Consider the following 27941-nt stretch of genomic DNA (forward strand, 5'->3'; position numbering starts at 1 on the left):
AATTGGAAACCAGAATTCTTTTTGACCATGCGAAGGTAAATGCTATAAGGCATTCATATTCTCATTTTCAAAGTAATGTTGAAAGGATCAGACATATGTCGGAGTTGGGTTTTTAATGAATGATGATCCAATAATCAACTTATGCTAGCATTTTATTTGATCAACTTATCCAATAATCAACTCATCTTTTAAGGGTCAGTTAAAAAAAAAAAAAAACTGAATGAACATTTTAATTGTGATGTGTGCAGTTGTTAATTCGACTAATTTGTAGAAGTTACCATTACATAGAAGGAAGAGACAGGCTTGAAACTGCAGAAGTTTATGAACATTCAAAGGAGAAAACAGAGAAACAAAGTCCTAAACGAATTTCCAAGCTTAGGCAGAAACACATCTAGCTTTGGAATGGAATTCCCTGGATTAATTCTACTTCTGAATTTAAACTATCACATTGGGGGAGATTGAAATGTAATCCTCGAGTGTTTATGATCTCCTTCATAAGTCACAACTAGCATGCTTGGATCCTCCAAACTTCTTTCCACGTGCTTTCTAGCAGGGCATCCCCTCATGCTGCTGCATTTGTAGTAGCTCCTTTGAAAATAAATCATGGAAAACGTGCATGTCAGAATCAGTAATGTCTCTAATGGATGGACAATAAGAATGCAGAAACATCTTTATTTCTGCATTATCACTTGGATTTTAAAAGGGAATCAAGGTGATCAAATTATGTGATTTGATGCTGAATAAAAGCTTTCTGACATATTCTTCGTTAGATTTCTTTTTTCCAGCCTGTTTCATGTTCCATGCAAATACAGCCATCTTTTCTGGATGATGAATTTGTTGATTTGAATAGTTAGTTGTGCAAATGCTACCGCATATTTGGACATCAAACCATGGAATGTCCCTTATTTCCAAATTTGTTAACTGAATGTGTTGAATATTAACTAAACTGAATACATTACCAAATGCAGTGGCTAACTTCTCAGATCCAGAAGAGATGAAATTATAAAAATAATGACATGATATGCAAACATTGAAGACCGAGTTCTGATTTTTGAACCCTGATTCATTGGAATGACAGGACTACTGTCGTTTAATATTATGATCAACTGATGACTAGCTTGGCTTGAGAAGGAAAAAGTAATACTATATCATACCTCGGATATGGAGATCCTTTTATGGGTTTCTGTCCATATTTCCTCCAAGAGTGATCATCTGGAGGTATATCAGATAGTTTGTTGCTTACAGCTGGAACTTGAATTGTTTTCTTTATTCTCAGTTTCCTGCAGGGACAGAAAAGAAGACATGAGCAAATGAGAAATAAAGGAACTGAACAAATCCATCTTTAACCACAAGGAAATATTAAATCAGTAGATACAACTTATAAAGAAGCTATCAGATTATTAATGTTAAACATTAAACTCATTCAAGCCCTCATAGATATGTAGATATCAGACTTTTGACAATTTATTATGTCACATGAGAAATTGAAATGAGGATTTACCTTCTTTTTGAACAGTGACAACCACCAGTTGAGGCTGCACATTTTATACTAGCTTCTTCACTCTCTACCCCAACCTTTCTCTTGGAAGGAAGCATACAACGTTCATCCTGAGAAACCAGAATTTCTGATGATGACGGTGGAAGTATCTTCTTGTCGATGTTACTTAGTCCATCCAAACTAAACATATGCATTCTTGGCAGTGTTGAAGAACGATGCAACCCCATGATTAAATTTGGCAAAACCACCGCATTTCTGGGGATCAAACCAGTATATGATTGATTACTACGTGGAGAAACTAATTGTCTGAGAATATGTGGTTGATGTGATTTGGAACCAGAACTTTGAGATGCAAAATTGGGGCTATCCATCAATTCAATTGGATTTACGTTACGGGATTTTGGCAACGGCCCCTTTCTGATTCTCTTACAGTCTGATTGCATTGATCCATCAAGGAGGGTAAGCAATTTTCTGAATCCATTTACTGCATCATGAGCCATAAGGCTTACTTCTTGAATGCTTCTCTTTTGACTTTGATCAGAAATGCAACTAAACAGGTGATTGGCGCGTCTGAAACTGCTTTGAGCAACTTCATGAACACTGAAATCCCATCTTCGGGTCATTGAAACACAAACACCTGATGCTTCTGTCATGATTCCACAATTTACTATTATATGCACTAATAACAAAGAAATGATATCTAAATCTAGCAGATAAAACCTGAAATGTTGACACCAAGAAACAGACGACTTTTAATTGAATGATCAACTTCTCCCTGTATAACTTATTATATAAAACTAACATAGGCTAGCGAGATTTAGACTAAGTTTTTGATAAAACCTATGTAACAGAAACCACCAATAGATAAATCCTGTATTAGTGTTGTACTAGTTGAATCTGCCAATTATAGAAAAGAAAACTAACTTCATCAAACTTCATCAAGATTGCTTGATTTTTTGAATTACACAACCGATCACATCTAACTCTCTGCCCTCAGAGTCAACGGTGGCTTGGGTTACACAATACTCCAACCAATGTACACCAAAACCATAGTAGTCTCAAAATTAGCAACAAATAATAAAGACTGATATAGAGAGATGAAGGTGCAAGCAGATAAGAAAATTGGAAAGTAGAATCAACAGTGACTGTAATTGCATGCTCAGGACCTAAGGTCGCCCCTTGCCTGCTTTGTTGTAATAAATTTGCTGCTTCATCAGGACTCTACCGTATAGAAAGAAAGAAATGGTTCAGTGGAGAACCTTATGGTGCACTGCCTGCCTATTCACAAACAGCAACGAATTATGAATCTTATTTTTGTAGCATTACTCCATTTAATTACCCTATTCAGGCACTTGTTATGATTTTGCTCAAATTATGATATAAACAAAAATGTTTAGAATTTTATAGATTTAAATTCAGATTGGAATAATATTAGGGGAAACAAATGCAGGAAAGGAAACAAAAAGATAATGTAATCCCTTACCTTATCCATATTTATTATTGAAATAGCATTATATTTTTGGGTTGTGGGGTGTGCAAAATTACAGAAGATGACATACAAAGATTCAAAGATTTAGGTAAAGAATTTTGGCTGCATGTGGCATTATTCCACTTGCCCATGTATCTAATCCACTAAACAAAGCCAACCAACCAACATAATACGCAGTCTCAATCACTCAAGGGACTTGGACCATTGGTATTTATCCTTTATGGGGCCATGATTGAAGCATGCTTGTTCTTAAAGGTTGTTGTTTAGTGGCTTCGCTTCCACTCTTTTCATTATTTTATTGTTTAATTTTCTTGCCGAGGAAATCATATGATAGATCAATCCTCTCATAAATATACTATCTATGAAGAAAGATGGCCACAGGTTTCATTTCTTGGACCATTCCATCACATATTCTCAAGATTATGCATGGAAGCCACTACGAAAAAGGACTCTTCATCAGATTCCATTAGTGCTGATCATCTAGATGGATATCGATGATTGAAAGAGCTGAAGAGCCATATAAAATATCTGCCCCCAACGATACATCCAAACACTACCTTCAAAGATGGAATGAAATGATTTATAGCATTAAATTCTCTTTCTTTTAAAAAAGCCAACTTAAAATAATAAAATTGATATATTCAAATTGCTAACAAATTGAAGGCTTCCATTGCAAAAGAAGCTACTTTTCTACATCTAAATCATATAATCCCGCTTTGCCGCACTGACATCCTAGATTCCCAGAGGCGAAGCTACTTCTTTCTAAAACTTGACAAGTTCGTTAAAGACTTGGTTGTCAGTTAATGGCAAGACACACTGAGGATTGTAAGAGGGCAGTCATGTTTTATTCGCGGTCGTATGTACAATTGGCACTTCAGACTGAATTTCATAATCCATCGGATTGAAATTTGTAGCATTAACACTCCGACGACATCCTATGAAAATTCAGACCAGGATTCCGGGACTCCTGCCGAAGATAGTAAAATCGACGGATGTGTTAATGCTCGGAGTTTCATTTTAATCAAAGCGTTTGCCTCACTAGTAAAACTTCTTTATGGACAATCCTCCATATAGGTCCTGCAGCTGTACGATGAAAAATGAAAAACACAGGTACCTTTCAAAAAAATTGCCATAGTCAACACAAGCAGTCTAGTTATTTCTTCCTTGAATCATATTTCAGAACATAGCTAAATAAATCTAAAGAAAAGGGTGGAAAATAGAAAGATCAAATCATATATCAGAACATAGTTAATATCCCTAGATCAATGAATGAGCTTAAAGATTATTTGCAGTCAAAAGATAATGGATTACGCAATACATTTTTGTTAAAATCTGATGAAGCTTCCAACTTCAACTTGAATATTATCTAAAAGTTTTTCTTCCAACATAATTAAGTCTTGACCGTCTGCTTCTCACTGGTGTGCACCAACTCTCTCCATTAGCCATCTTAGCTCTCATTTTCTTGTACTCTCTTGATCTTAAAACTCCCTCAAGAATGTTTATATCTTCACGAATTTCATGCCTAGAAAGAGATGCAAGACCTGGAAGTATGTCTCTCTGAAAATCCTTCAGTCTCCTTCCTCTTCTCAATTTGATACTAAAATCTTTGCTCTCTGCATCACATACTTCAAATGGCTTTGATGATACAGAATAGTCATCAGCACAGATTTCTGTCAGTTTCAGAGTCATTAACTCAAAAGAATCAGAGGAACGCTGCGGCTGCTCCTTGTCCTCATTCTCTAACTCATTGGACCCTGTCTGGGTTGAAGATTCCCGATAGCAAGCTGAGTTCTCCAAGGAGACACGGATAAGTGATTCAGCTGCTATTTGAATCAAGTCATCCACTTCAGCTGATTTTTCCCTGTTATTGTAACATTCATGTTTTATTTCATTACTGTCAGAAGATCTTTGATCCTGCTCACCTGATAAAGTTTCTGCAACTTGAGATCTCCCATGGGTTCCTGAAAACTGATCAGAAGCAGGAAGACTTGAATTATAGGGTTCAATTCCGGATTGCATAGTCCTTACAGGGCTAGAATCATTATCTGAAATGCAGCTAGACTTCCCTGAAGCAGGAGACTCATCAGGATGTTCATCTTCAATTGTAATTTGGATTTTATCAGAACATAACACAGTGTCCCCTTCTTCAGGCTTCTCACAACCCAATTGTGTATCAACTACACATGGTGGGTTTGGACCAAGAGCAGGAACATTTTGTAGTTTCAACATCAGCTCATCCCTTCCATTCTTGGTGTTTCCATTGTGGATACCAATGTCCTTGGGAAGGTTTATTTGGGGCCTGGATACAGATGCAGGACCAATAAGGCTTGTTTCACATTCATTCCTTCCACTGAGTTTGGAATTTTGGACTTTAGTTTCTGTTCTCCCGTCTTTGTTGTTGGAATTCAGCAAAGAAAGTTTTACACAATCATCTTGTTGAAGCATCTCAGAAGTGTCATTGGACAACTCCTTAATTTCTTCTCTCCAAAATGTGGTTGGACACAAGGTTTCCTGACTCCTGCTAATCAGTCCACTAAAACCACCTGATGAGCTAGTAGTCAAAGGATGGGCCCCTATGGCATCATTTGAGTGACAAGACGAATCATCAAGCTGAACTTCATTAAGGTCCAAATATCCCACTCCATATGAAATGAACTGTTGCTTTCTAGTCAAAAAGTTTTTGCAAGGCATATTTTCGGGGTGTTTTAATCCTGTAGATGGAACAAATAAAGAAAAGCTAAATTAAGATATTTAAAACATATGCTTGACCTGAACAAGAACAGAGGACAATATTGTTCCTATGAAAATGCTGCTTCTAACGTGAAGAAATCACCAGTACCTTGATCAGAATAGCTCCATTCTTGGCAGCATTTGCTATCCCCAACTAAGGAGCTATTCTCCGCAATCTCATGAGATAGATCTTTCTCCATGCTTCTTGAAGTGATAGGATCAGATGTTATAGTAACTTGTGAATCATGCCTTCCTCCCGAATATGTACCTTTAGCAGCAAAATCGATGGGTGGATGTTTTGCACCCTCATCTGAGGTCCTCTCAGCAGATTCTTCCAAATCAATGACAATTCCAGAGCAGGTATTAACCTTCTTGTCATACCAATTTCTCTGTTTATCTTCCTTTTTCCCCTTGACCATTCCAAGGCTTAGAGAAAGCCTCAACTCCAGTGGATCTGAGAAACCACCATGGAGAGAAATTATATCCATGGTTTCTTTTAAGTGATCACCAACCTTTCCTTTATTTGGAGGATTATTATCACCAAGACTAATATACTGATCAGGTAGCAGTTGAAGATTGAAAGGCCTTTGCTGAAGCTTTTGGCAATTGCCCCTCCACCCTTCTAACAACTCCTGACCTGAAGATCCTCTTGAGCCCAACTGAACAACATTTCAAAGAAAAGGTATTAGATCAGCTAACCCTTCCTGTACAACGAACACAAACAATTCCCAAAAGATGAAAGTCGTGATAATGCATGCAAAAGCAAAGAACTTTCAACTAGATTTCTCTTATAATAATAATACTTTTTACCAGATCTTCCTGATTACATCACGTCATATTTCTAACCTTCAAAGGCTTCAGATTTATGGCATTTCATTTCATAACACCACTCGAGAAAGAGGGAAACCTATAACTAATGAATCAAAAACCACTCAAGTATCATTGGAGATCAACTTTCTAACATCTCAAAAGAGAGTAGCTTCAATTACCCTGGAAATTGAATTTGTGGGCAGTATAGTTTCTTGGGGATATGATTGTGCATTTGCTTTCCATGATTTGTTCTTTTCAAGCTCCATAGGTGCAAGACCTTTCATTAGAGTCTTTTGAACACTGTATAAACGATGGAGCTCATGGACCTGAAACAACAGACAGCAAGAATATAAGCATTTAGAGTGGGGGGGGGGGGGGGGCGGAAGAGTCATGATCCTTCCATGCAACTGATTTGACATGCATGGCCTGATGGACAAACCTTCCCTTAAAAGCAATATATTGATGTATAACTCTAAATCATGTAAATTCATCTAGTTTGAGAGCAATAAAATTGACAAGAACCCAAATTTCAAGCCAAAACTTTCCACACCAAGATGGCCAAAGGCTTGACCCATCAAAGGGAAAGGGAAATTATTCATATGCATCAGATCCTGAGCAGCCCTTATGCCAATTCTGAACAGAAAAATGTAGCAAACTAACATGTAATGAGCCAAAAAAAGATATCCTTGTACCTGCTTTCTAAACATGATCTCCTGTTCGAGCATTGTCTGCTTGAAAATATCTTTAAGTGAATCAGTGTATTGTTGCATTGAATTCAAATCAAAATCTCCTAGCATCAACATTTTTTCCTCATAAGAATCAAACATATATATCAATTGATATCAGATCTTGCGCATCCTCAAATAACTGATTCTTAATGATGTTTCAGATGGTCCTTCGCTCTCCAACTCTGCACATTTTCCACAAAGAAATGATAGTTATAAGATAGTGCAGTACCACTAACAATCAATAAGGCTGCCGATCTGAGCAACTTTTAATAGCCAATAAGGCAGCCAATCTCGGAAAGATATTAGTCTTTCCGCGTGAGGTATGTGTCTATAAAATTCCTGTTTTAACAACTATCAGATAAACTTTGAAAAAGTTCCATCAATTTCATTATAAAAACATAACATTTAACTAGGACAAGTCCTTACTGACAAATATTGTCATTTAAAACAACAACAAATTTAAACTGAAACACCAAACTGATCGTAGTCCTTACAAGATTTTTGCTGTAATTCTATCTACTGACATACTTTGCTAAAGAACAGTTTAATGTTATAAATATTTCCAACCACATAAATTTGTTGAGTCAATATGAGTTGTAATTGGAAAATTCAGGATTATTACTCAAAAAGCCAAGCCAAAGTAGCCAATAGTACATAGGCCCTAGGTGGAGTATATGATGAAAAGACTTGGATCATTCAGCTGTATGACGAAGAGACTCTGAAGACATGGTGAAAAGATCTATGTATACAAGACTAAATGACTAACTTTAGCACCACATATCAAGATTACATTTATTAGCTGTTTTCCATTGAACAGTGCTGTTTTTAGAATATATTATCTCATAATATCCTAGAATGGCATCCTCCAGAATTGAAGATTCAATTCACATTTAACAACATTGAAATACTGCATTCTAAAAGATAACAAAAAGGCTCAACTAAGCTTCATCCATACGATACTTTTCCCTAGAAAAAAATAAAGGAAAACCGTCCAACAATAACCTTTTAGTTGGGGAGAAAATAGCCGGCTGAAACACACAGATTGCTCCATGAGAATGTAGAAAAGCTACAGACCTAGGTGATTGAAGTCACTTCTTACAATCACATGCAACACTGACTAATCAAACATGGACGAGTCAGTTGAATATAAAACAAAGCTACTAAGGGAGTTCAATGTGGGATTATATAAGAAGCCATTCAGCTGAGCTCTTACGTAGTTCAAAGGATGTGCAGGGTCTATGGATATTTACCAAGAATTAATGTCTCTTTTTTCCTTCATTTAGAAATAACTATTTTTTCCTCTTCTGGAGCATGATTGAAAAATGCAGATGAATCTTGCAAAAATTAATGGGAAAATTATAGCATATGTCAGAAGCAATGAAAACCACATTCTGTTTGGATTTTATATGCATTAAACAAGGAAAAAAAGCAATTGATTATGAGTACATAGGAAAAGAAACAACCCAGAGAAACAGAACAGAATATCAACATTTGCTAAAACAAATCCCACCTCATAAAAAGCAAGCCATGAAGCATTAAACAAAAAGGCAGAAAAACTCAGAAATGAACGCATAAACAAGTAAAGAAACAAAGCTTCAAATTTATCCATTGAAACCCAGAGATGTAAAGGAAGAAATAACTTACCAGGAGACAAACCCAAAAAAGCATTCCACCATTATAGAAGAAAAAACCTCAACTTTCGACTTGTTTCTCCCTCAGAGACAGAAAAAAACCCAACTGCCTTAACCAGATCACAATGAAGATATTAAAAAAAAACAAAACAAAAACAATTCCCAAGAATCCTAACTACTAAAAACTTAATGCAGATAGATGTAAGAGAAAAGAGATGAAAATGAATCAGATCATCACTTTGGGTTTGGGACAAAAAAACAAACTGAAAGAAATAGAAAGGAAATGTAATAATGTAATGAAACTAAGAGGTGAGAAGATAATTCTCTTTTCTTTCTCTTTCTGAAGAGCGAGAGTTACTCTTTAGTGGTTTGTCTGGCACATCATTGTTTCTTTTTCAGGTATTTATATTCACTTTCTGTCTCTTTCTCTCTCACACACATAATCCTTGGGATTCCTTTAGTTTTTTATTTTTATTTTATATTTTTTAGATTTCTGGGTTTTCTAGGAGGACCAGTTAGAAATAGTGGGACAGATTCAACTGCAAAAAGCAAAGACGAGGCCATTTATTAAGCTATGTTCTTCTACTGCTTATTTTTACCTTTTTGTCCCTCCCTTTAATATCGCCTTTTTCCCATTTTTCTACCACCCAATTGGTCCACAGCCTATTCTTCCAAGCTACCCATTTCATTTATCTTTTCTCTGTTGAAATAAACAATTTATTATTATTATTATTCTACTTTCAAATAACTAAATCATTTTCTTAAAATCCACATTTTTTCAGTTCATTTTGCTTCTAATGTTTCTTAAGTCAAATGTTTTACTACATAGCCTTTGCCTAAAACCCTGCCTTAGGTTTAAATATGATATATGATGCTAATTGTTCATAAGTTATAGCTTATTTTTTGTTAGGCAGTTGGCATTGCAAATTTATAGATATATGTTTGACAATACCCTTTATTTTTAAAATAAATAATCACTTAATTTTGTTGAGTTAGAGGTAATATTAAGTTTTTTCTTTTATAATTCAATCACCCAAATTAACATATAGTTTTTTTTTTAATAATTAACATATAGTTAAATATAATTGTATTTCGAATTCACAATATAATGTAATAAATTTGAGTGAACATATTATGTTGTTCATCTAACATATTTTAAATTTAACGTAAATTTTAGACTAACATAAATATTACGAAACTGAACTCAAAATTTTAAATTTTAAAAAATTCTTCCAATCCTCTTATCGTTTATTAAAGATCTTATTGATAGTGATATTGAAAAATTGATTGTTTACTATGGATTACTTCTAAATTTATTATCAATATATAGGGGTGCTATATAGTAAGAATAATAATAACAAAAAAAAAAAGATATAATATGAGTAATTGGAAAGTTATTTATATATTTTCACTATCGAACTGATCATAATTTATTCACGTGGTGATTCAACAGTATATAGTTCATTAGTAGATTTTTTTTTTTTTACCAATGAAACTGTTGTTTTAGATATAAATTATATGATTGGTATTTGAAAAGTGAGAGGTTGAAAGGGGAGAGTTGATTACAGATAATTAGTGGGACCAATGTGTCTCTCCATCCATGTTGATGATCAAACAAGAGTGTTCTCACAGGTTGTCCTCAGTTATCGGGATTTGTGTCCTGTCTCATTCTAGTTGATTAACATTAATGTCTACTATTTTCTGCCCTCTTCTTTCCCAGCTTTATAGCATGCAAAGCCTGGACAAGTTCATTTCTGAAATTACCAAATCTTGGAATCATTTTCTTTTTATTGGATGGCTGTGAAAATTAAAAACAAACACTTTCTTTGGGCAACAAAACTATATTCTATAAACTTACATCCCTTCTTGCAAATTCTTTCAAATAGATTTCTAGTAAATTTTTTGAATTAACAAAGAAAATCAACTCAAATCCTTAATATTTAATTTAATTTAATTATTATTTTAAATTATGAAGTTATTATTAAAAATTTTTTTATTGATTTACTTGAAATTTGATCATTATTAAAAATGTAAAACTAATATAGGCAAAATTAGTGCCCTATTATCAAAACAAATGGTTTAAATTAGAGTGAAATTTTGATGTGAATAAGAATAAAACAGGGGAATTGTACCTAACCATACCAACCATGATAACAATACGTGCAGAAGAAGAAAAAAAAAGACAGGAAGGATAATAATTTTGTGTCCTACTGAATTTGGTTAACCAATGAGTATGAATTTTACTGTATTTTTAATACGATTAATTAAATTTAAATATTTATTTAATATAAAATTTTTTCAATCATTATTATAATAATAAAATTTTTAATTTCATTAAAATTAATTTTACTATTCATCTAAAAGATTTTAAATTATAAAAAAAACCTGTTTTCACAAATTAAATAATAATAATAAAAGAGCAATATTGAACTTGATGAGCGGGGCTGGCCCCCATCATGAAGTGAATTTATTACATGTGTACAATTAGATATGTGGTACAAATTAATAAATAAAAAATTAAAAATTTAACAACAAAAAAAATAAAACATAATTCTATTTGAACGAGGGCTTTTTGGGAAACAAGGCAAATACGGACGGGATGCAAAAACTGAAATCAACGATCACATACAGCTCACATACATCCATGCAACAAGTTGGACAAAAAAAAAAAAAAAGCCCATTCTTTTATGAATGATTCTCCAGATCATAAACCAAGCGCACAAACAGCGCGTGGATTTAAACATATAAGTAACATGGAAACTTGCGTCGACTAACTTCTCCATATTTTAAGTAAATCTTAATTTCAATGAATGATTTTTATATTATATTAAAATTTTTGATGTGATATTTAAATTTTAAATTTTATTTTTAAATTATAAATTTATGAATTAACGTAATATTTAAAAATTTATTTATTTATTATATATTATTATTTAAAATTAATTATGTTAATATTATATTAATTAATAAATTTATAATTTATATAATATATTTGATTTTTTAAAACTTAAAAATTAAATTAAATATTTTATTATAATTAGAGGTAATTAATGATATTAACTATTTAAATAACAATTTAGTTTAAATTTGAAATTTAGTTTAATTGAGTTCATTTTTTTTTAAATATGACATTTAATAAATTTAAATTCAAATCATATTATCTATAATCTTTTTTATATTTTCAAATTACAGTGTTATTTGTACAAAAAATAATCGTTCAATTTGTATCAATTTGGTTATTTTGGTTTATTCATAAAATTTTAAAATTTTAAAATTGATCTAAATTTGAATTCATTTTCTTTTGAAATTGAAGCATTTGAATTTTTAAAAAAACTTCGAATTTAAATTTTTATTTTTTAAAAAATTAAATTGATTTAAATTAAAATTTATTAATTAAAAATTATATTAAAATAATAAAATATTTTATTTTATTTTATTAAAATATTTAAAATATTTTTCACTTTATCAACCCAAAATGGAACGAACCCAAAATAAAAATTTTAATATTCAAATCAAAATCGAATTAAATAAGATAAAATTGATACAAATCAAATTAAATATTACAATTTCGAATTAACTTTTAATATTTTTATCTTTTTCTCAATCTGAATTCCAAAGGAATTCTCTTTGTTGGTACAAATAGCTTGGAGAAATATTGTTACTTATTTGTACTAAATAATAAAACAAGATTAATCAAGGTTACCAAACTTTAGGTTGAAAAAATCAGCCAACCTTTTTAATCAAATGCGGAAAGTGCCGAGAGTTAAGACTAATGAAAGGTACATTATAATTTCTAATTCATCTAACTAGCAACTAGTAGTAGCATGAAAATGATTTTTTTTGGTATGACTTGTTGAAATAATCTACTTTGATGTAGAAATAACAGTTTTATAATAAAAATGCTAGTGATATTTAGTACATTCTGACATTATTAATTTATTAGGATTGAAAATAGTGAATTATAATTAAATTCTAAAACCTTGTCTAATTGAGGTAAAGCTAAGGAGACAAATCAAAATTGTCATCCGAGGATCAAAGAAAGAAGCTTAATGATACACGATAAGTGCATTTATTCTTTATTTTTAAAAAATTTTAAATTCTTAAAATTTTTAGACCAAATGCAGATACAATAACAACAAATTAAAATTTTATATCCTATAATTATAGGATTGATTGTATGAAAGTAAAAAAAATAAAAATTATGTTAAATCGTTATTTTAAATTTATTTACGTCAATCTTTTTTATAAAAAAATAAAATTTTCTTATAATTTCTTAATTTTTATATTATTTTTATTATTTATATTCATATCTTTCATAATCTATTTTTAAAAATTTTGATTTCTTCTAAATGTAAAAAGCTCATTTCTCATAAAATATAGATACAATTTCTCATAAAAATGTGATATAAAGTGCCATATTTATTTTTCTATGGGCACAATTTTAAATATTTGATTTGTTTTTATAATATAAAAAATTTATATAACTTTGCCTTTAATGGCCCATAATCTTACTTTAAAAGCCTAATCTTGGTTTTGTACTTCAGGCTTCAGTCAGCTGAAGGTGCAAAGAGAAAGGCGGCCTTCATTTGAGGCCTTTAAGGCTGTTGCTTATACGACTAAACATTCATTATGGATATAAAATAGTAAAAAATTTAATATTGAATCAAAAATTTTATATGCTTTTCATTATTCTTAAAAGATTAAAGAATTTTTTTAGAATATAAAATTAATTAATTTTAACAAGTTTTTATATGTCTTGATTAACAGTCCCCATTTGATGATTAAGCCAAATTTCAAGCCAAGCATGGGAAAAAACACCTAATTAATAAAATGGGTCAAATTTTAGCAGCCAAAATGGAAAATTATTACGTAATTATTACGTTTCTAAAGTACAATCCATTTGAGAGAGAGAGAGATTTGTTCTCCACCCGTATGACCTATCTGAAATATTTTGTTTTTGCACTTTTACACGTGGCGTTCGATCGAAACCCTATAAAAACAAATGTCGAAAAATTAGCCGTCGTAAAATCATCACTGTGAAAATCTGCTGTAACTTTAGCATCAAATTTGATAAACAAAAATGAAATTGGTAAAAGATGTTACACGTCGTAATCGCAAAAAATAGTTTTGGAAACTCATCGGCAAAATGCAAAAGAATTGTAGAAGAAATGGTTATAAATTCTTTCCCTCGGTTGATTACTGATTAGTGCAAAAATGAGCACCTTAATTATCAACCTGGCAATGCCACCTCCTTCCCAATCAGTTAAATCGCGTCACGTGGCGGTTCTTGGAGCCGGAGCGGCGGGCCTCGTGGCGGCGAGGGAGCTCCACCGAGAGGGTCATTCAGTGGTCGTATTCGAAAGCGGGAACGAAGTCGGGGGTACGTGGGTCTATACCCCTCGGGTGGAATCGGACCCCTTAGGACTCGACCCGAAACGACCCATCGTTCACTCTAGCCTCTATAATTCTCTTCGGACTAATCTACCGAGGGAGGTTATGGGGTACAGGGACTTTCCCTTCATGACCCGACCCGGGAATAATAGGGACCCGAGGAGGTTCCCGGGTCACCGGGAAGTGTTGATGTATTTGAAGGATTTCGCGAGAGAGTCTGGGGTCGAGAAGATGGTGAGATTCGGAAGGGAAGTGGTGAAAGTCGGAACTTTGGAGAACGAGAAATGGAAAGTCAGGTCCAAAAGGACGACTTCTTTTAATAATGAAAATAACGATAATTACAACGATGATATTGCTATTATTAATAAAAGTGAAGTTGAATTTGATGATGAGATTTACGATGCTGTCGTTGTCTGTAATGGCCATTTCACAGAGCCCCGTATTGCCGAAATTCCAGGTAATGTTTCGTGCTTGTTAATGTTATTTTCATTTTTTTTTTTTTGATTAAAACTTAAAGTTCTTTAGGAAAGAGTATACCTGTAACCTTTTTCCACTTTTTTTTTTTTTTTTTGGGAAGGGTGATTGGTAATTGTGAATTGAAGCTTTAGTGGTGATTTAACTGTTTTGGTTAATTCAGATTACTTTCTAAAGAATATTCAGGTTTGTTAAATGGGGTTGGTATTATCCGCTTTAGATGTCTTTTTAACCTTGTTAATTGAAGATCGAGCTTCCTCTTCTTTCTTCTTCTTTTTTTCTCCCTTTTTAAAAGAATTTGTCTATGGCATTGATGGAGAATTGGATAGTGAGTGGATGGTTTTACGTTGGGATGAAGATGCAAGTCATTGGAATCAATGATGCTTTACTTATTCAAATCATCAATTTCACTGTAAATTTATGAAATTTAGATTCATTGGATGGGTAGTTGATTAAAGAAGTTGAATGCAGTTAGAAGATCATTATTTTGGTTTCTGTTACCATTCATTTCCGGAAGTAAATTATTAGGTTGTTGAAATATTATTCTGAAATCCTTATATACATATTCATTGACTGAAAAGAAAAAGGATTCCCCTGCTTCACATTTCTGGAAAAGAAGAAGTTTATATGCTTCCTTGTTTTCTTCCAGGCATCAATTTGTGGCCGGGAAAGCAAATGCATAGCCACAATTACCGTGTTCCTGAGCCCTTTAGGGATCAAGTATGTATCAGGTTTTAACTTCCTCTGTATCTTAAAATGTTACGATACTGCATCTCAGATAATATTTCTTGGATATCACTGTGTTTTTAGACATAAAACTTTGCTATTAGTTGCTGAGTTACATGCATGTTAGTGTTAACTCCTACAAGGTCTTAAAACATTTAGCAGAACTTTTATCAGTTGTACGTTTCAATTCCTGGTGTTTGATACTCTTACATTTGTGTGAACTAATGATCGCTCTGTATCTATTTGGGAAGTGACCCTATCTCTACTGTGGTATTAGTGATTGCTTCAGACTGTTTCTCTTGATAAACCCCTCCAATGTTTGCCTTTGACAGGTAGTAATTGTAATAGGGAGTTCTTCTAGCGCTGTTGACATATGTAGGGACATAGCTGCAGTTGCCAAAGAAGTACATGTTGCATCTAGATCTGTTGCAGATGAAACATATACAAAGCAGCCTGGATATGATAATTTGTGGCTTCATTCCATGGTAAAAGCACTCACCCCTCATAGAATGGCTTGGCCATCATGAGATTATGGAGAGTATACATTTGATGGGAGGTAGTTTGATTTTGATCTGAAATGTTAATATTTGGCAATGATGCAGATAGATAGTGCCTGTGAAGATGGCACAGTGTTTTTTCGAAATGGAAAAGTGGTGTTTGCTGATTTCATTATGCACTGCACTGGGTATTCTTAGTTTGATTTTGCCTTTTCATTTGATTTAGGAGTGACATCTTTTGTACTCAGCAAATACCGCAATCGTTTAAATGGCATTTTAATTTCCTGTTGGTCCTTTTGAAAGGTACAAGTATCACTACCCTTTCCTTGAAACAAATGGCATTGTGAGTGTGGATGATAATCGTCTCGGGCCACTGTACAAGCATGTGTTTCCCCCAGCCTTGGCTCCAAGCCTTTCATTTGTTGGGATACCATGGAAGGTGTGTTCCTAATTTTCTAATTATCTACTTACATTGTACTTCATAGAAGAGATAGTTATTTTCTTAAAGTCATTACCAGGTTGTTCCATTCCCCTTGTCTGAGTTTCAAAGCAAATGGATTGCCGGTGTTTTGTCTGGTCGGATTAAACTTCCATCGCAGAAGGAGATGATGGAAGATATCAAGGCTTTCTACTCAACACTTGAAGCTTCCGGTATACCAAAGCGGTATACTCATTGCCTGGGTGAATATCAGGTAACAATTTTCCTGTTAGGTAACTTATTCTGTACTGGAAATCCGTTGTGATTTTTCTGGTCTTAAAATAGGTGCAGGTTTCGTTCCAGTTTACCATATGAAGTTCATCATCCATATTATTAACCTGATTAACATTTTTTGTACATTTTGCAGTTTGAGTATAATAGTTGGCTTGCCGCACAATGTGGGTGCCAAGGAATTGAAAAATGGAGAAAGCCAATGTACTCTGCGGTTTCTGAGAACAAGCGTCTTCGACCAGAGACATATCGTGATGAATGGGAAGATCAGCACCTGGTTTTGGAAGCCCACGAGGACTTCATTAACTACACCTCAATATCAAACTGTTAAGAGACAATAAATGTAAAAACAAGGCTAAATGCTCAATTCAATCTAACATCTGATCTGATTCTCAATAAAAAACACAAATTTTAATTTGAAGTAACACTCAAACGTGTTAGTCAAACTAAGATTATTTAAATAATTTGTTTTAAAGCGAAACTCCCTTTCTCTCTATCTTCACTTTGGCTTGAAAGGTTCTCTCAATTTTTTATGGGTATTTTCTTTCTCTTTCGATTACCTTCTTTCAACTTTTTATGAGTATTTTCTTTTGTCTCTTTCAATTATCGAAACTGCATATAGATTTGAAGATTTGAGTAGGAAAAACATTTTGAGTTATTCAGCTGGAAATCATGCATAACAAATTTATCGTCTTTTGTCTTGGTTTTGTCTTTTATCTCAAACGAGTATGATTTTGACTTAGCAAATTGCCCTGCCCTCCTACCATTTTTGTCTTAATCGATTCGGTTGAATAAACTGACAAGCAATTTGGGTGACAAAAGTGAGGACAATTTCCATCTGCAAGAGAACTCTGAAAATGCTTCATTGAATTATTTGAAACTTTCTATGGAATCATCTCCCTATAGTAGAAACACTTCCCTAATGACAGCATTCTTTAGCTTATCTTCCAACTTTCTTGCCTCCTGGACGAACACAATTGGAGGGAATGGTCCGATTGTTTTGAGTACTGACTCAAACTCATTTGTGTGTGGGTATTCAAGAAGTCAGTGGGACTTCCTTGAATTGAGGTCGGTGGTTTTTGAGTGGTTTTTGGATGGGAATGAAGAGTGAAAAGAGGAAAAGTAAAAAGGGGTTATTTTTGAGTTTTGGTCAGCATAAAATGTCTTAGGTTAAACTTTAGATCTAGGGATTTTTAGACATTTTTATGAAAATCTAATTCAATAGACGTGATGAGGGGCTGCAGATGAAGAAGCCGAGAAATTTTGGGATCAAAGGAATGCAGGCTGATGACGGTCAGTAGTGACAGATGATGATCCGGTGTCAAAATTTGAGTTTTGAGATGAATTGTTGAAAATGAATATTTTGAGAGAGAGGAATAATTTAGAAAAAGAAATAAAAGAAAAAAATTTTCATTTTCATTTAGACAACAATTATGTCATATAATCATAAAAAATGTCAGGATTTGTTATCTCAGCAAATATGACATGTGAGCTAAATAATAAATATGTTTAGCTGTTTAAAGTATAAGTAAATTGTTTTCGTTAAAATTTTTTTATTTAAATTAAAAAATATATTAGATTTTGAATTGGATCAAATTAAATATTATATCTTTAATTAAAAATTACATCTTTGAATCGAAGATTTAGCCTTAAAACAAATCCATTTACAAAGGTAAAGCATGTCAGCCATTACAAAATGTTTTACTGCAATTTACCATGTTGTGTACGTATGCTCTTCAATTCAATTTAAACCTCAATGATTTAATAAAATAAAGCAAGAGCGTTTTGTATAGTCAGAGCCTTTTGTGACTTTTCTTCTACTTTACCGTGTTGATGGAAAACACAAACATGCAAAAGAAATGCACCAGCCGGGAATCGAACCCGGGTCTGTACCGTGGCAGGGTACTATTCTACCACTAGTCCACTGGTGCAATGTTAACAAAGGGATAGCGAACATTCTAATAATTCTTTTTTTTTTTTTGAATTTAAAATTGACAGAGCCTGTGCCAAACATATGGATCGATCAAATAATGAATTAAGTCTTTCTTCACGATGAAACAATGTCCAATCAGCTAAATCACAAGAGTAGTGTATGAAGACATCTAAATGCAACAATGCAATGATTAAATGTGGAAAATATGAGGAAGCTAGGAAATTGGAAGAGTCAAATTTAGACAATTAACATAAAGCTTGTTGGTTGTCTTTAGATATAAAGATGATAAAGGGAGGATCAAAACAGAGGAGAAGTAGAGAAATTGTTTTCTCCCTAATAAAATGGCATCATTGGTGACATGCAGACAAGTGGCTGTGATCGGTGCCGGAGCAGCGGGGCTGGTGGCGGCACGTGGGCTCAGGCGGGATGGTGGTAGTCTTTGAAAATTGAAAGGCAAGACCAAGTGGGTGGTACCTGGATTGACACAGAAGAAGTGAACTCTGACCCTCTTGGGCTCCACCCAGATCGATCCATAGTCCACTGGAGCCTCTACCAGTCTCTACGGACCAACCTCTCGAGGAAGGTCATGGGTTTTCTGGACTACCCGTTAGTGAGCCGACAGGGTGAGTCAAGTGAGCCCAGAAGGTTTCCGGATCACAAGGAACTGCTCATGTACTTTGAAGGATTTTGCAAGAGAGTTGGGGATTGAAGAGATGGTGGGGTTTGAAACTGACGTTGTGAGTGTGGAAGGTCAAGTCTAAAAGGAGACGTAACCTGATTGTAGAGGAGATGTTTGATCTGTTGTTGGCATATCTGAAAGCTTAAAAGTTTTTATATAATTTCATTAAAATAAAAAATTTAAAGACCTGCATACTATAATCGGATGCTTTTCTATTAAATCTATAATTTTTATCTATCAATTTATAAATAACTTTATAGTTATTTGAAATAAATTTTGTTTTTCATTTGTAATATTTTGAAATATTTTGGATATGAGATTCTTTTTAATTGAATTTATAAGTTTTGTTGGAATTTCAAAAATTAAATATTTCTTTATTAGATAGGGAATATATTAATTAAATGGGTTTTATTGAAAAAACTAACCTTAAACTCTAAATATAAGCTTTTTTAAAAAAAATTTATAAGATATGAATATTTAGTTATAAAATTTACTGAACATGTATATTAGAAGACTTTTAAAATTGAAATAAAAAAATATAATTAGGTAATTTTGCTTAGAAATAATGTTGAAAAGAGTGCTTATATTTGCGCCTCCATTTACTCTTCACACCTTTTTTTTTTTTAATTATTTTTAAATAAACTTACTTAATACTCTTTTTATTTCAGTTCTAAAAGTTTGCAAATGTACATGTTCAGTAAGTTTTATAACTCTTGAATATGGATATTCAATAAATTTTAAAAAAGTTTTAGGAAAAAAAATTAAATGAAGGAAAAATTAATATTTTGAAGAATTCTCATAATATTGTAAAAAAAAAAAAGATTTGTTTCAAATAATTATAAACTCATTTATAAATTGATAAACAAAAACTATACATATGGGTCTTTAAAATTTTTTTTCTCTTGATTTTAAAGATCTGAGACAAACTTCAAAAAATTTTTGGATATGTGAATCGGAAACTTTTAGAAATTATTAGGTTTGTAAAATTAAAAGCTTAAAAGTGAAAGACATACCTGCTTATTTTCATTCATCTGAGAAGTACATTTCAATTTCAGCTTCAAGGTCAGTGGTGGGAGGCCTTGGTTTGTACATTGTAGTATCCACTTTAAAGCTTAATTGCAGACAGTATTCTCTAGTTTAGATATTCTAAAATGAATTAGAAAACTGTAAAACAATTGCCTTCCATTTTGGTCCTAACTTCTCACATTCTGTTTCAGGGATTAAAGCCTGGCCAGGGAAATAAATGCATGGCCACAATTACCGTTTTCTCCAACCCTTCCAAGATCAAGTATGTAATTTCTACTTCATCTTCTGATTTTTCTATGTTAAAGGTTGTGCGGCCTACTCTATAAGCTGGAATTTTCATCAATCTTTTACCTCCTCTTCTCCGATTAGTTTCATTTGGTCATCAGTACTTTTTTCAATATCATGCATGTACAAAGTATTATGTACAAATTTATGGTTTTGTAGCGTAACGGGTTAAGTACTTATGTAATGTATACAGATCGCTTGCAGTATGAAATTAGGTACAAATTTATGGTTTTCTCCGTGGACAGATTGTAATTGTGATAGGGAGTTCCTTTAGTGCTATTGGCATATCTAGAGACTTAGCTGGAATTGTAAAGGAAGTTCATATTGCGTCGAGATCAGTTGCCGGTGGAACATAAAAAAAACAACCTGGATATGATAACATGTGGCTTCATTCTATGGTAAAAGAATTCACCCTTTGTAAATGAAGTGGCTGTGATGAGTTTTCTGATCCCCGATGCTTAGAAAATGGGTTCAGTTCCGATGCTTAGAATGGGTTCAGTTAGAAGCTAATGTTTATCAAAATAATGGAGATAGAAAGTGCCAATGAAGATGGTAAAATAGTCTTCTAGAATGGCAGGGTCGTCCTAGCTGACACCATTTTACATTGTAATGGCCTAATGGGTATTCATCATTTATCTTGACTTTAGATTGGTTTCAGAACTTATTTTGGCAAAACTATTATATGCTAAATTATGGATTAGAAAACATCAATTGGAAAAAGAATTAAAGAAATAAAGAACCAGTTGTAACTTGCAGTCATTCTCTTTTTGAGGTGTAAGTATCACTTCCCTTTCCTTGAAGCTAATGGCTTAGTGATTGCAGATGACTATCGCGTGGGACCTCTATACAAGCTTGTTTTCCTATCAGCTTTAGCTCCTTGCCTTTCATTTGTTGGGATACCACTCAGGGTTCATTACTGAAACTTTCTAAACCAGTATTTTATTGGATATTCTTTGAATAGATGATGTAAATAGTTTCTGAAAAATTGTTGCCAGGTAATTCCTTTTGTGATGTGTGAATTACAAAACAAGTGGATTGCTGGGATTTTGTCTGGTTGGATTGTACTTCCTTCACCGGAGCAAATGATGGAAGATACTGAGGCATTTTACTCTACGCTCAAGTCTTCTGGCACACCTAAGTGCTATACTCATAACTTGTTTCATTCTCAGGTGACTTTGGTAGCGGATAAAATGACAGTTTATCATGCGGTCTTTTTAAAATGTTGTTTGTTGGTTGCCAACCACTGCCTCATTGATAGAAGTTGATTTACATTTTAGGTCATGCATTCGGGAAAAAAAATTTTTGTGATCGCTTAATTAACCGCTAGGACGAGAGAAATTTCTTATTGTCTCTATTGAAAACGCTTAGCTGAAATCTCATGTGTCTGATACTGATACTGATACTGATACTGATATGTACCTTTGGCACATGATGCAGCCTTGGGTGGATCATTTGCCTTGTTTTAAAATAGGCTGTGATGGTTAAACTGATTTTACAGTTGTAAGGCAATGATGCAGGATGGATAAGGATTCATGACATCCAGAAGGTGATATGACAATCCATATTTAGAGTAGATCAATAATGTAGCTATAAGCTATAACTCTTCCCTGAATATGATGAATCCAACTAGATTACTGCTGCCAGATAAGCTACTAAGAAAGGCAAAGATTGATAGAGATGCTTAGTGGCATACAAACCATGCACATGTTTAAATAGCTTGCAATTTATATTTAATTAATGCTTACCTGCACATATTTTAATATCTTTATGTCAAATTTCTTTGGATTATAGTCAAATGCAGTTTGAGTATTACAACTGGATTGCAGCTCAGTATGGATGCCCAGGCTTGGAAGAATGGAGAAAGCTACTGCATGATGCTGTGTCCATTAATAGACTCGCCCGACCAGAGGAGTACCGCCTGGCATGGGATGACCAGCATCTTGTTTTGCAAGCCCATGAAGACTTTAAAAAGAGCAACCAAATATAAAGCTTAATAGTAGACGCTTTCATCAATAACGCATTTGTCAATTCAGATGGGTCTGTTAATTCAGAGGCTGCAGGAACACAAAGGAGCCACAGCCATACTCTACTCAAATTTCTGTTTATCTATTCACTTGTTTTCTATAAGAAGCTCCAATATGCCGAATGTTCTCTATCAATACAAAAGGCAAACTTAATTAAGATGATTTACTGAACAAATAAGACAGCAGCTTTATCAAAAGAAGAGGATTTTATAACCTGGAGCAAAAGGGGGAAGAGAAGAAAAGAAAACAAACGAGCAGGAGCTCCCAAGGTAACGTCTACATCAGTAAAATCCGTTGCAATGTATACGTTGTTTCCAGAGATGGAAAAGAAAAAGCAACTACACAAGCCGGGAATCGAACCCCGGTACTACCATACGGCTAGACCACTAGTGCTCATTTTTAAGAATTTGGCAGGGAGCATGAAAGATAGGCCCTTTGTGGATCGACTGTTGAATAGATAATACTACTACTCGATTTTTTTTTTTTTAATCCCTTCTCTCAGTTTCCATTTTTAACCATCTGCAAAAACATCATTGTCCGTAGTCTATAGTGGTGCTGTCCCTTCTCATTTGCAATGAGAACTTGAGAAGGTATTAAGCAAATTAATAGACTGACCAAGGCAGGGAATGAAAAGACGTAAAATATAAAAGGAGTGGCAATTTGCACAAACAGCTAAAAAGTGGAAAAATTTTTCCCGTATTGTCATGTTTTATGCATAGAAAAGAAGAAAGTGGAAGGAAAAAAAAGGTAAGATACAAAACTAAAAAAAGAATTGTATAGCTGTGCTAGCTTTGCAATTCAATGGTGTTACTGTCAGGTGCGTAAGTTATCTTCCTCTTTTGCTGCTTTTGGTTGATTTTGGGGGTCCATTTTCCAATCAAACCTCAGGCTTAATGCCTTCAGATTTGACATTTGGCTATTTCTGTATTCCTATGTGAACATGAATGCTATCTAAATTTCAAGTGCCCAGGGCGATGGCCCATGGTCAACAATTAAAAGGTAGATGGTAGCACACCATTTTTTGATTATCGATAAACCAAGAATCCTGAAATTAAAAGAAAAGACCTCTTGCAGTGTAATGACATGCTCAAATTTGTTACAAAACTATTGACTTTCTCAGCGTTTCATTTACTCTTAGCATTCATCACTGTGTATAACAAATTTTTTGAATTCAACATTGATAAATATTAAGTTGGAAGATGCTAAACTAAGTAAAAACTATTGGAATGGATATGACTTAAGGAATCTGGTAATGTATAAATCTTATTTGAAGGAAGCCATATTTCTGGATGACCTTGTCATGACTTATTCAATGACCACCAAGAGAATACTATCCTAACCGAAGTTCCACACCACCGGCCTTTTTTTCAATGCAAATCAAGGGAACACACTTTTCCTCTGTCGCAATCTGTCGCAATCAATCAAACGTATCTTTGGAATGGTCAATTTTAACCAATACATTATCCACCAGTTAACACCAAAACCACTTCCTTTTGACCCTTAATTGCCTTCTGAGAAAGTACCTTCCCAGATGCAGCGAAAGCTTGTTGGGTGTTTAATCACTTGCAACTCATAAAGAAAAAGAAAATAATCAAATTCTAATAAAATTAGGTTATATATATACCTCTAAAGTCTAAATTTAACAATACTAATCTCTACAAAATTGGGGAAGCAATTAATTTTTCATCCCTGTCAAAACTTCCCCACAAATCATTACCCTCCGAAAAACACAACACATTGAACTTCTAAAGGCATTATTGGGTTTTTTTTTTTTTTTTCACATTCAATTCAAAGGTGATCTATGAGGCACACCTTTCCGGCGGCTAATGCTCTCAGCCGCAGCAGCCTGTGAGCATCTGCTCCTGCACGAAGCTTGGGGCGTTAAAATGCAGCTGCGTTTCTTCGTCTTGTTCTTCTTCGCGAACTCAGTTGTGACAGTTGAAACAAGTGATAATGGCTTGCAGTTTATTGCACTGTCACCATTGCTAGTGGCAGTTGTGTTTGTTGATCCTCCTGACCAGGTTCTAGGAGAAACAAGGGAGTCCAGGACAGAATCAGGAGTCATTTGATGATCCTCTTCAAGCTCTATGAGGCTGACATCAGTTTTCGTTTTGCAGAACAATGGAAGAGTTTCAGAGGTTGGGTCAAGTTTTTCTCCTCCACGTTTGGCAGTCTCTGAGTGATTAACCTGCATGCACGTGGGCGCAAGCAAATTAAACTGTGAGAACGATGAGAGAAACAGTGACAGTAACAGCAAATTGAACATGTTAAGAAAATCAAAACAGTGAGTATACATATATATATATAGTAGTAATTGACTACCAAAGAAACGATGAACCTTGCAAGAGAGAGAGCAGAAGAGAAATGGGTCTTGAAGGCTGCGATCGCATTTGATGCAGAATTTGCCATAGCCCCTAAAGGGGCGTGACATTGGCCTTTCATTCAAAAACACTACTTTGGCACTGTTTGTTGTGTAGGGCTGTAGAGATGAAAATGATAAGAAGAACTGAGTTCCAAAGAAACAAAAGAAAGATTTCACTGTCTTAATTCAAGCTAGATTACATACTTGAACGAGGGAACAATTGATCAGTTTTTGAGCATCACTCAACCGTATAACATCTTGATAAACATATCTTCTTATCTGTACAATGAAAAAAGAGGATTTTGATTGTAAGAGAGTAAAATAAGGCGGAATTTTATGCTGATTTTTGGCAATTTAGATAAAAGAACCTGTAAGCGACGATGAGGGCGGTGAACAGGTAGGCAGTGAGGGCAGATAGAAATGCAACAATTCAAGCAGAAAATGTTCTTCTCATTTTTCTTTGCAGACTCATGAACCATACAAGGATCAAAGAATTTTTCTTCAAGAAGAATTCCAAGCCAATTAGGAATTGATCTTGCACCAACCTGTAAGGATTTTAAAAAGAAAAACAGAACCGAATAAAGTTTAATCAAACCCCAAGGATTCCATGAAACGATAAAACCAAAAAAGAAAAAAACATTTAGTGTTGCAGAAATTAAGGTTTAAGGTATATCACCATGTTCGATTTTGCTGTTTGTTGAAGAAGCAGTTGAGGATGTCAGGAGTTTATAAAGAATAAGGGGTTAAAAAGTCAAGAGTCGTCAATGAAATGTCATTGAAAGAGAGAGCTAAAAATAGGAAAAGGGTTGGGTGCCTTGTAGTGGTGGTGGGATAGAGATAAGAAGAGTGTAAGAAAAGGGAAACGGCGCCTCTCTCAGTTCCAGCAACAGTAGCGGCCAGGCAGCCACTGACTTGCACTGTTGTTGCCAAATGGGGCCTCGACCTCATTTAAAGCTGAGATTGGGGGGGCTACACTAGTGGTTAGTTGTTGTTGTAAGTATATGATATGCAGATTTTGAATATCAAAAGCAAATCTTTTAGCAGTTTTAGACCAAAACCCTATCATTTTCTTTCTTCCCCTATATCTCTAAGGTCCAAAACATTTCTTCATACTGTGCATGATTTTGTTCTTAGCGTGTTCCACTCACCCTGTTTTTCAACTGGAAGAGAAAAGGTCCCGCGTCTTCATCAAAACCCTCTTGCAAATCCTGATGTAATCTGCAAGTTTTGACATTGCAGCAGATGAACACCGAGTGAACAAAATTTTGATGATTTCAGTCCAAAATTCTCTAATTTTATCTACTACACAAATGATTTCTTTGTCGTTTTCAATTAAGTTTCAACCTTGGGGTGCTAATATCGTTTTCCATTAACAAAGAGTTTCAAGGGTTTTTTGGCAGGCGAGAAAGACTCGGAAATAGGGAAGGGATGGAAATTACACCACTGTAGTTGTTTCTGGTCGCTACCAACCAGACCAAATTCGGCTATTGTTGACCATTGCTTCCTAACAAAGAAGGATCATTAATTTCGTTGCAAATAACAATATATGAGTTTATATTCAATAGATTTTCTTAATCGATATATAACAAAGAAGGATCAAACATAAAGTAATAATAAATTTAATATAATAGTACTAGTTTAATATATAGCCTTTTCCTAATTAGTTCAATTATCAATCAAAATATTAGCTTAAAATGCATCAAATCAATCCAAATACAGATCACCAACCCCTGGCTTAGATATGATTACAAAGTGTATCAAAAGTCAAAACTCAACCTATCATATTAGTCCTGTCCTGCCCAATGGGTGACATGATATGGTACAACAACTTTTTCGACTGGCTAGTTGAGGCAAATTCCAATTCCAATTATGCATTTTCGTAGTACTAGTAGTAATTTCTGCTCTTCCTTCCATTAAGCCTTTACCTTGCAATTGAAATACTGGTAAAATTTTATTGGATGATTGATGCTTAGTTCCTTGCTTATCACATGAATTTTTACCTATAATTGGAACTATTTTCTGGCAAAATTTGAAAGGGTTGGAGCAGCATTTACTGCTTTGGCGCTAAGAAATCATAACTTGCACTGTCACATCAAATATCATTATTCACATTTTGGTTTTTAACCTTACCTCTACCACACCCATAGTCCATAGCTGTTCTATTAGGCCGGCGGGGACCAACATTTCCGTAATTAGCACACGTGTTCCAATTACTCAATTTACTCCTTTTTTTTTTTTAAATAAATCAGTACTTTTCTATAAAACATAACAATATCCAAAAATTTATATTTTAAAAACTATAAAGTTTAATTAATTCAAAATATTAAATGATTTGGTAATAAAATATTAAAATTTGATAACTTAAAATAAAAAAAATTAATTCTAAATGATATGTTCATTAGTACACTTAATATGTATCAATACCCTTACTCTTGTTATGGTATAAAAGTTTTCATAACAGTACTATTAATTTGTTTCCTTTTTAATGAGAAGGTGACTGTTCAATGTTCGTGCTTCACTATTTTTTAGACCAAAATACCTTTCAACTTTCAAGCATTTGATAAACAAGGACTTTCCTAGATTCTGTCCTTTTTAGTTCTAAAATACTATTGTAATGATGTCGTACTCTGTACCAAGTTTTAAGTACTGATTTTTTTTTTTGGGATAAAAATGTACCTAAAATGATTTTAATCACTTGAAAAATATGAATTAACCACACCTTACATTGGCAAAAAAACAAATTACGGGTGAATGTGATCTTTATATATGCCAAAGTCTAAAGGCCGAAGGGTATTTCTTTACAAAATGGGCTGAATTGAGCTAACATTGCTCTCGGGCCTCTAGAAAATTTTCAATTGTGTGATTCGGATAAGACGCTAGAATAGGCCGAATAGGTTACTGCAACTAGTCGCTCATACAACCGTTGCAGATGATGGTTGGAAGTGGTGT

General features: G+C 33.8%; 4 protein-coding genes and 1 long non-coding RNA gene across 7 annotated transcripts; 2 read left to right on the forward strand and 3 right to left on the reverse strand.

The window, feature by feature from the left end:
- Nucleotides 1–212: 212 nt before the first annotated feature.
- On the reverse strand, nt 213–2961 carry LOC111290945 (putative WRKY transcription factor 21). Of its 2 annotated transcripts, XM_089768763.1 has the most exons (4): nt 2433–2961; nt 1502–2144; nt 1155–1280; nt 213–588 (listed from the first exon to the last, which is right to left on the reverse strand). In XM_089768763.1, the coding sequence occupies exons 2-4, from the start codon at nt 2119–2121 to the stop codon at nt 444–446; spliced, it is 891 nt and encodes a 296-aa protein (XP_089624889.1). In that variant the 5' UTR covers nt 2122–2144; nt 2433–2961; the 3' UTR covers nt 213–443. The 2 variants fall into 2 exon arrangements, with proteins under 2 accessions (XP_089624889.1, XP_022738204.2); XM_022882469.2 differs by having other exon boundaries at nt 1502–2961.
- Nucleotides 2962–4197: 1236 nt separating this feature from the next.
- LOC111290686 (uncharacterized) lies at nt 4198–9423 on the reverse strand. Its single transcript, XM_022882104.2, has 5 exons — nt 8900–9423; nt 7220–7437; nt 6707–6853; nt 5827–6376; nt 4198–5698 (listed from the first exon to the last, which is right to left on the reverse strand). The coding sequence occupies exons 2-5, from the start codon at nt 7352–7354 to the stop codon at nt 4350–4352; spliced, it is 2181 nt and encodes a 726-aa protein (XP_022737839.2). The 5' UTR covers nt 7355–7437; nt 8900–9423; the 3' UTR covers nt 4198–4349.
- Nucleotides 9424–13980: 4557 nt separating this feature from the next.
- LOC111290832 (flavin-containing monooxygenase FMO GS-OX-like 4) lies at nt 13981–17164 on the forward strand. Of its 2 annotated transcripts, none has more exons than XM_089767670.1 (7): nt 13981–14734; nt 15401–15471; nt 15810–15962; nt 16080–16162; nt 16278–16413; nt 16493–16685; nt 16820–17164. In XM_089767670.1, the coding sequence occupies exons 1-7, from the start codon at nt 14101–14103 to the stop codon at nt 16822–16824; spliced, it is 1275 nt and encodes a 424-aa protein (XP_089623796.1). In that variant the 5' UTR covers nt 13981–14100; the 3' UTR covers nt 16825–17164. The 2 variants fall into 2 exon arrangements, with proteins under 2 accessions (XP_089623796.1, XP_022738057.2); XM_022882322.2 differs by having other exon boundaries at nt 13987–14734; nt 16493–16666.
- A 3216-nt stretch (nt 17165–20380) lies between these two features.
- Nucleotides 20381–21911, forward strand: LOC111290056 (uncharacterized). Its single transcript, XR_016346184.1, has 3 exons — nt 20381–20583; nt 21429–21514; nt 21602–21911. It is a non-coding gene; the product is annotated as an uncharacterized LOC111290056 (long non-coding RNA).
- A 2315-nt stretch (nt 21912–24226) lies between these two features.
- LOC111290930 (uncharacterized) lies at nt 24227–26259 on the reverse strand. Its single transcript, XM_022882451.2, has 5 exons — nt 25669–26259; nt 25361–25537; nt 25197–25271; nt 24969–25109; nt 24227–24818 (listed from the first exon to the last, which is right to left on the reverse strand). Exons 1-5 carry the CDS (start codon nt 25669–25671, stop codon nt 24414–24416), a joined length of 801 nt encoding a protein of 266 aa, XP_022738186.2. The 5' UTR covers nt 25672–26259; the 3' UTR covers nt 24227–24413.
- Nucleotides 26260–27941: the final 1682 nt, after the last annotated feature.

This window comes from Durio zibethinus, chromosome 11, assembly GCF_047325235.1.
Source record: "Durio zibethinus cultivar Kanyao isolate XHJ-2024 chromosome 11, ASM4732523v1, whole genome shotgun sequence".
NCBI lineage: Eukaryota > Viridiplantae > Streptophyta > Magnoliopsida > Malvales > Malvaceae > Durio > Durio zibethinus.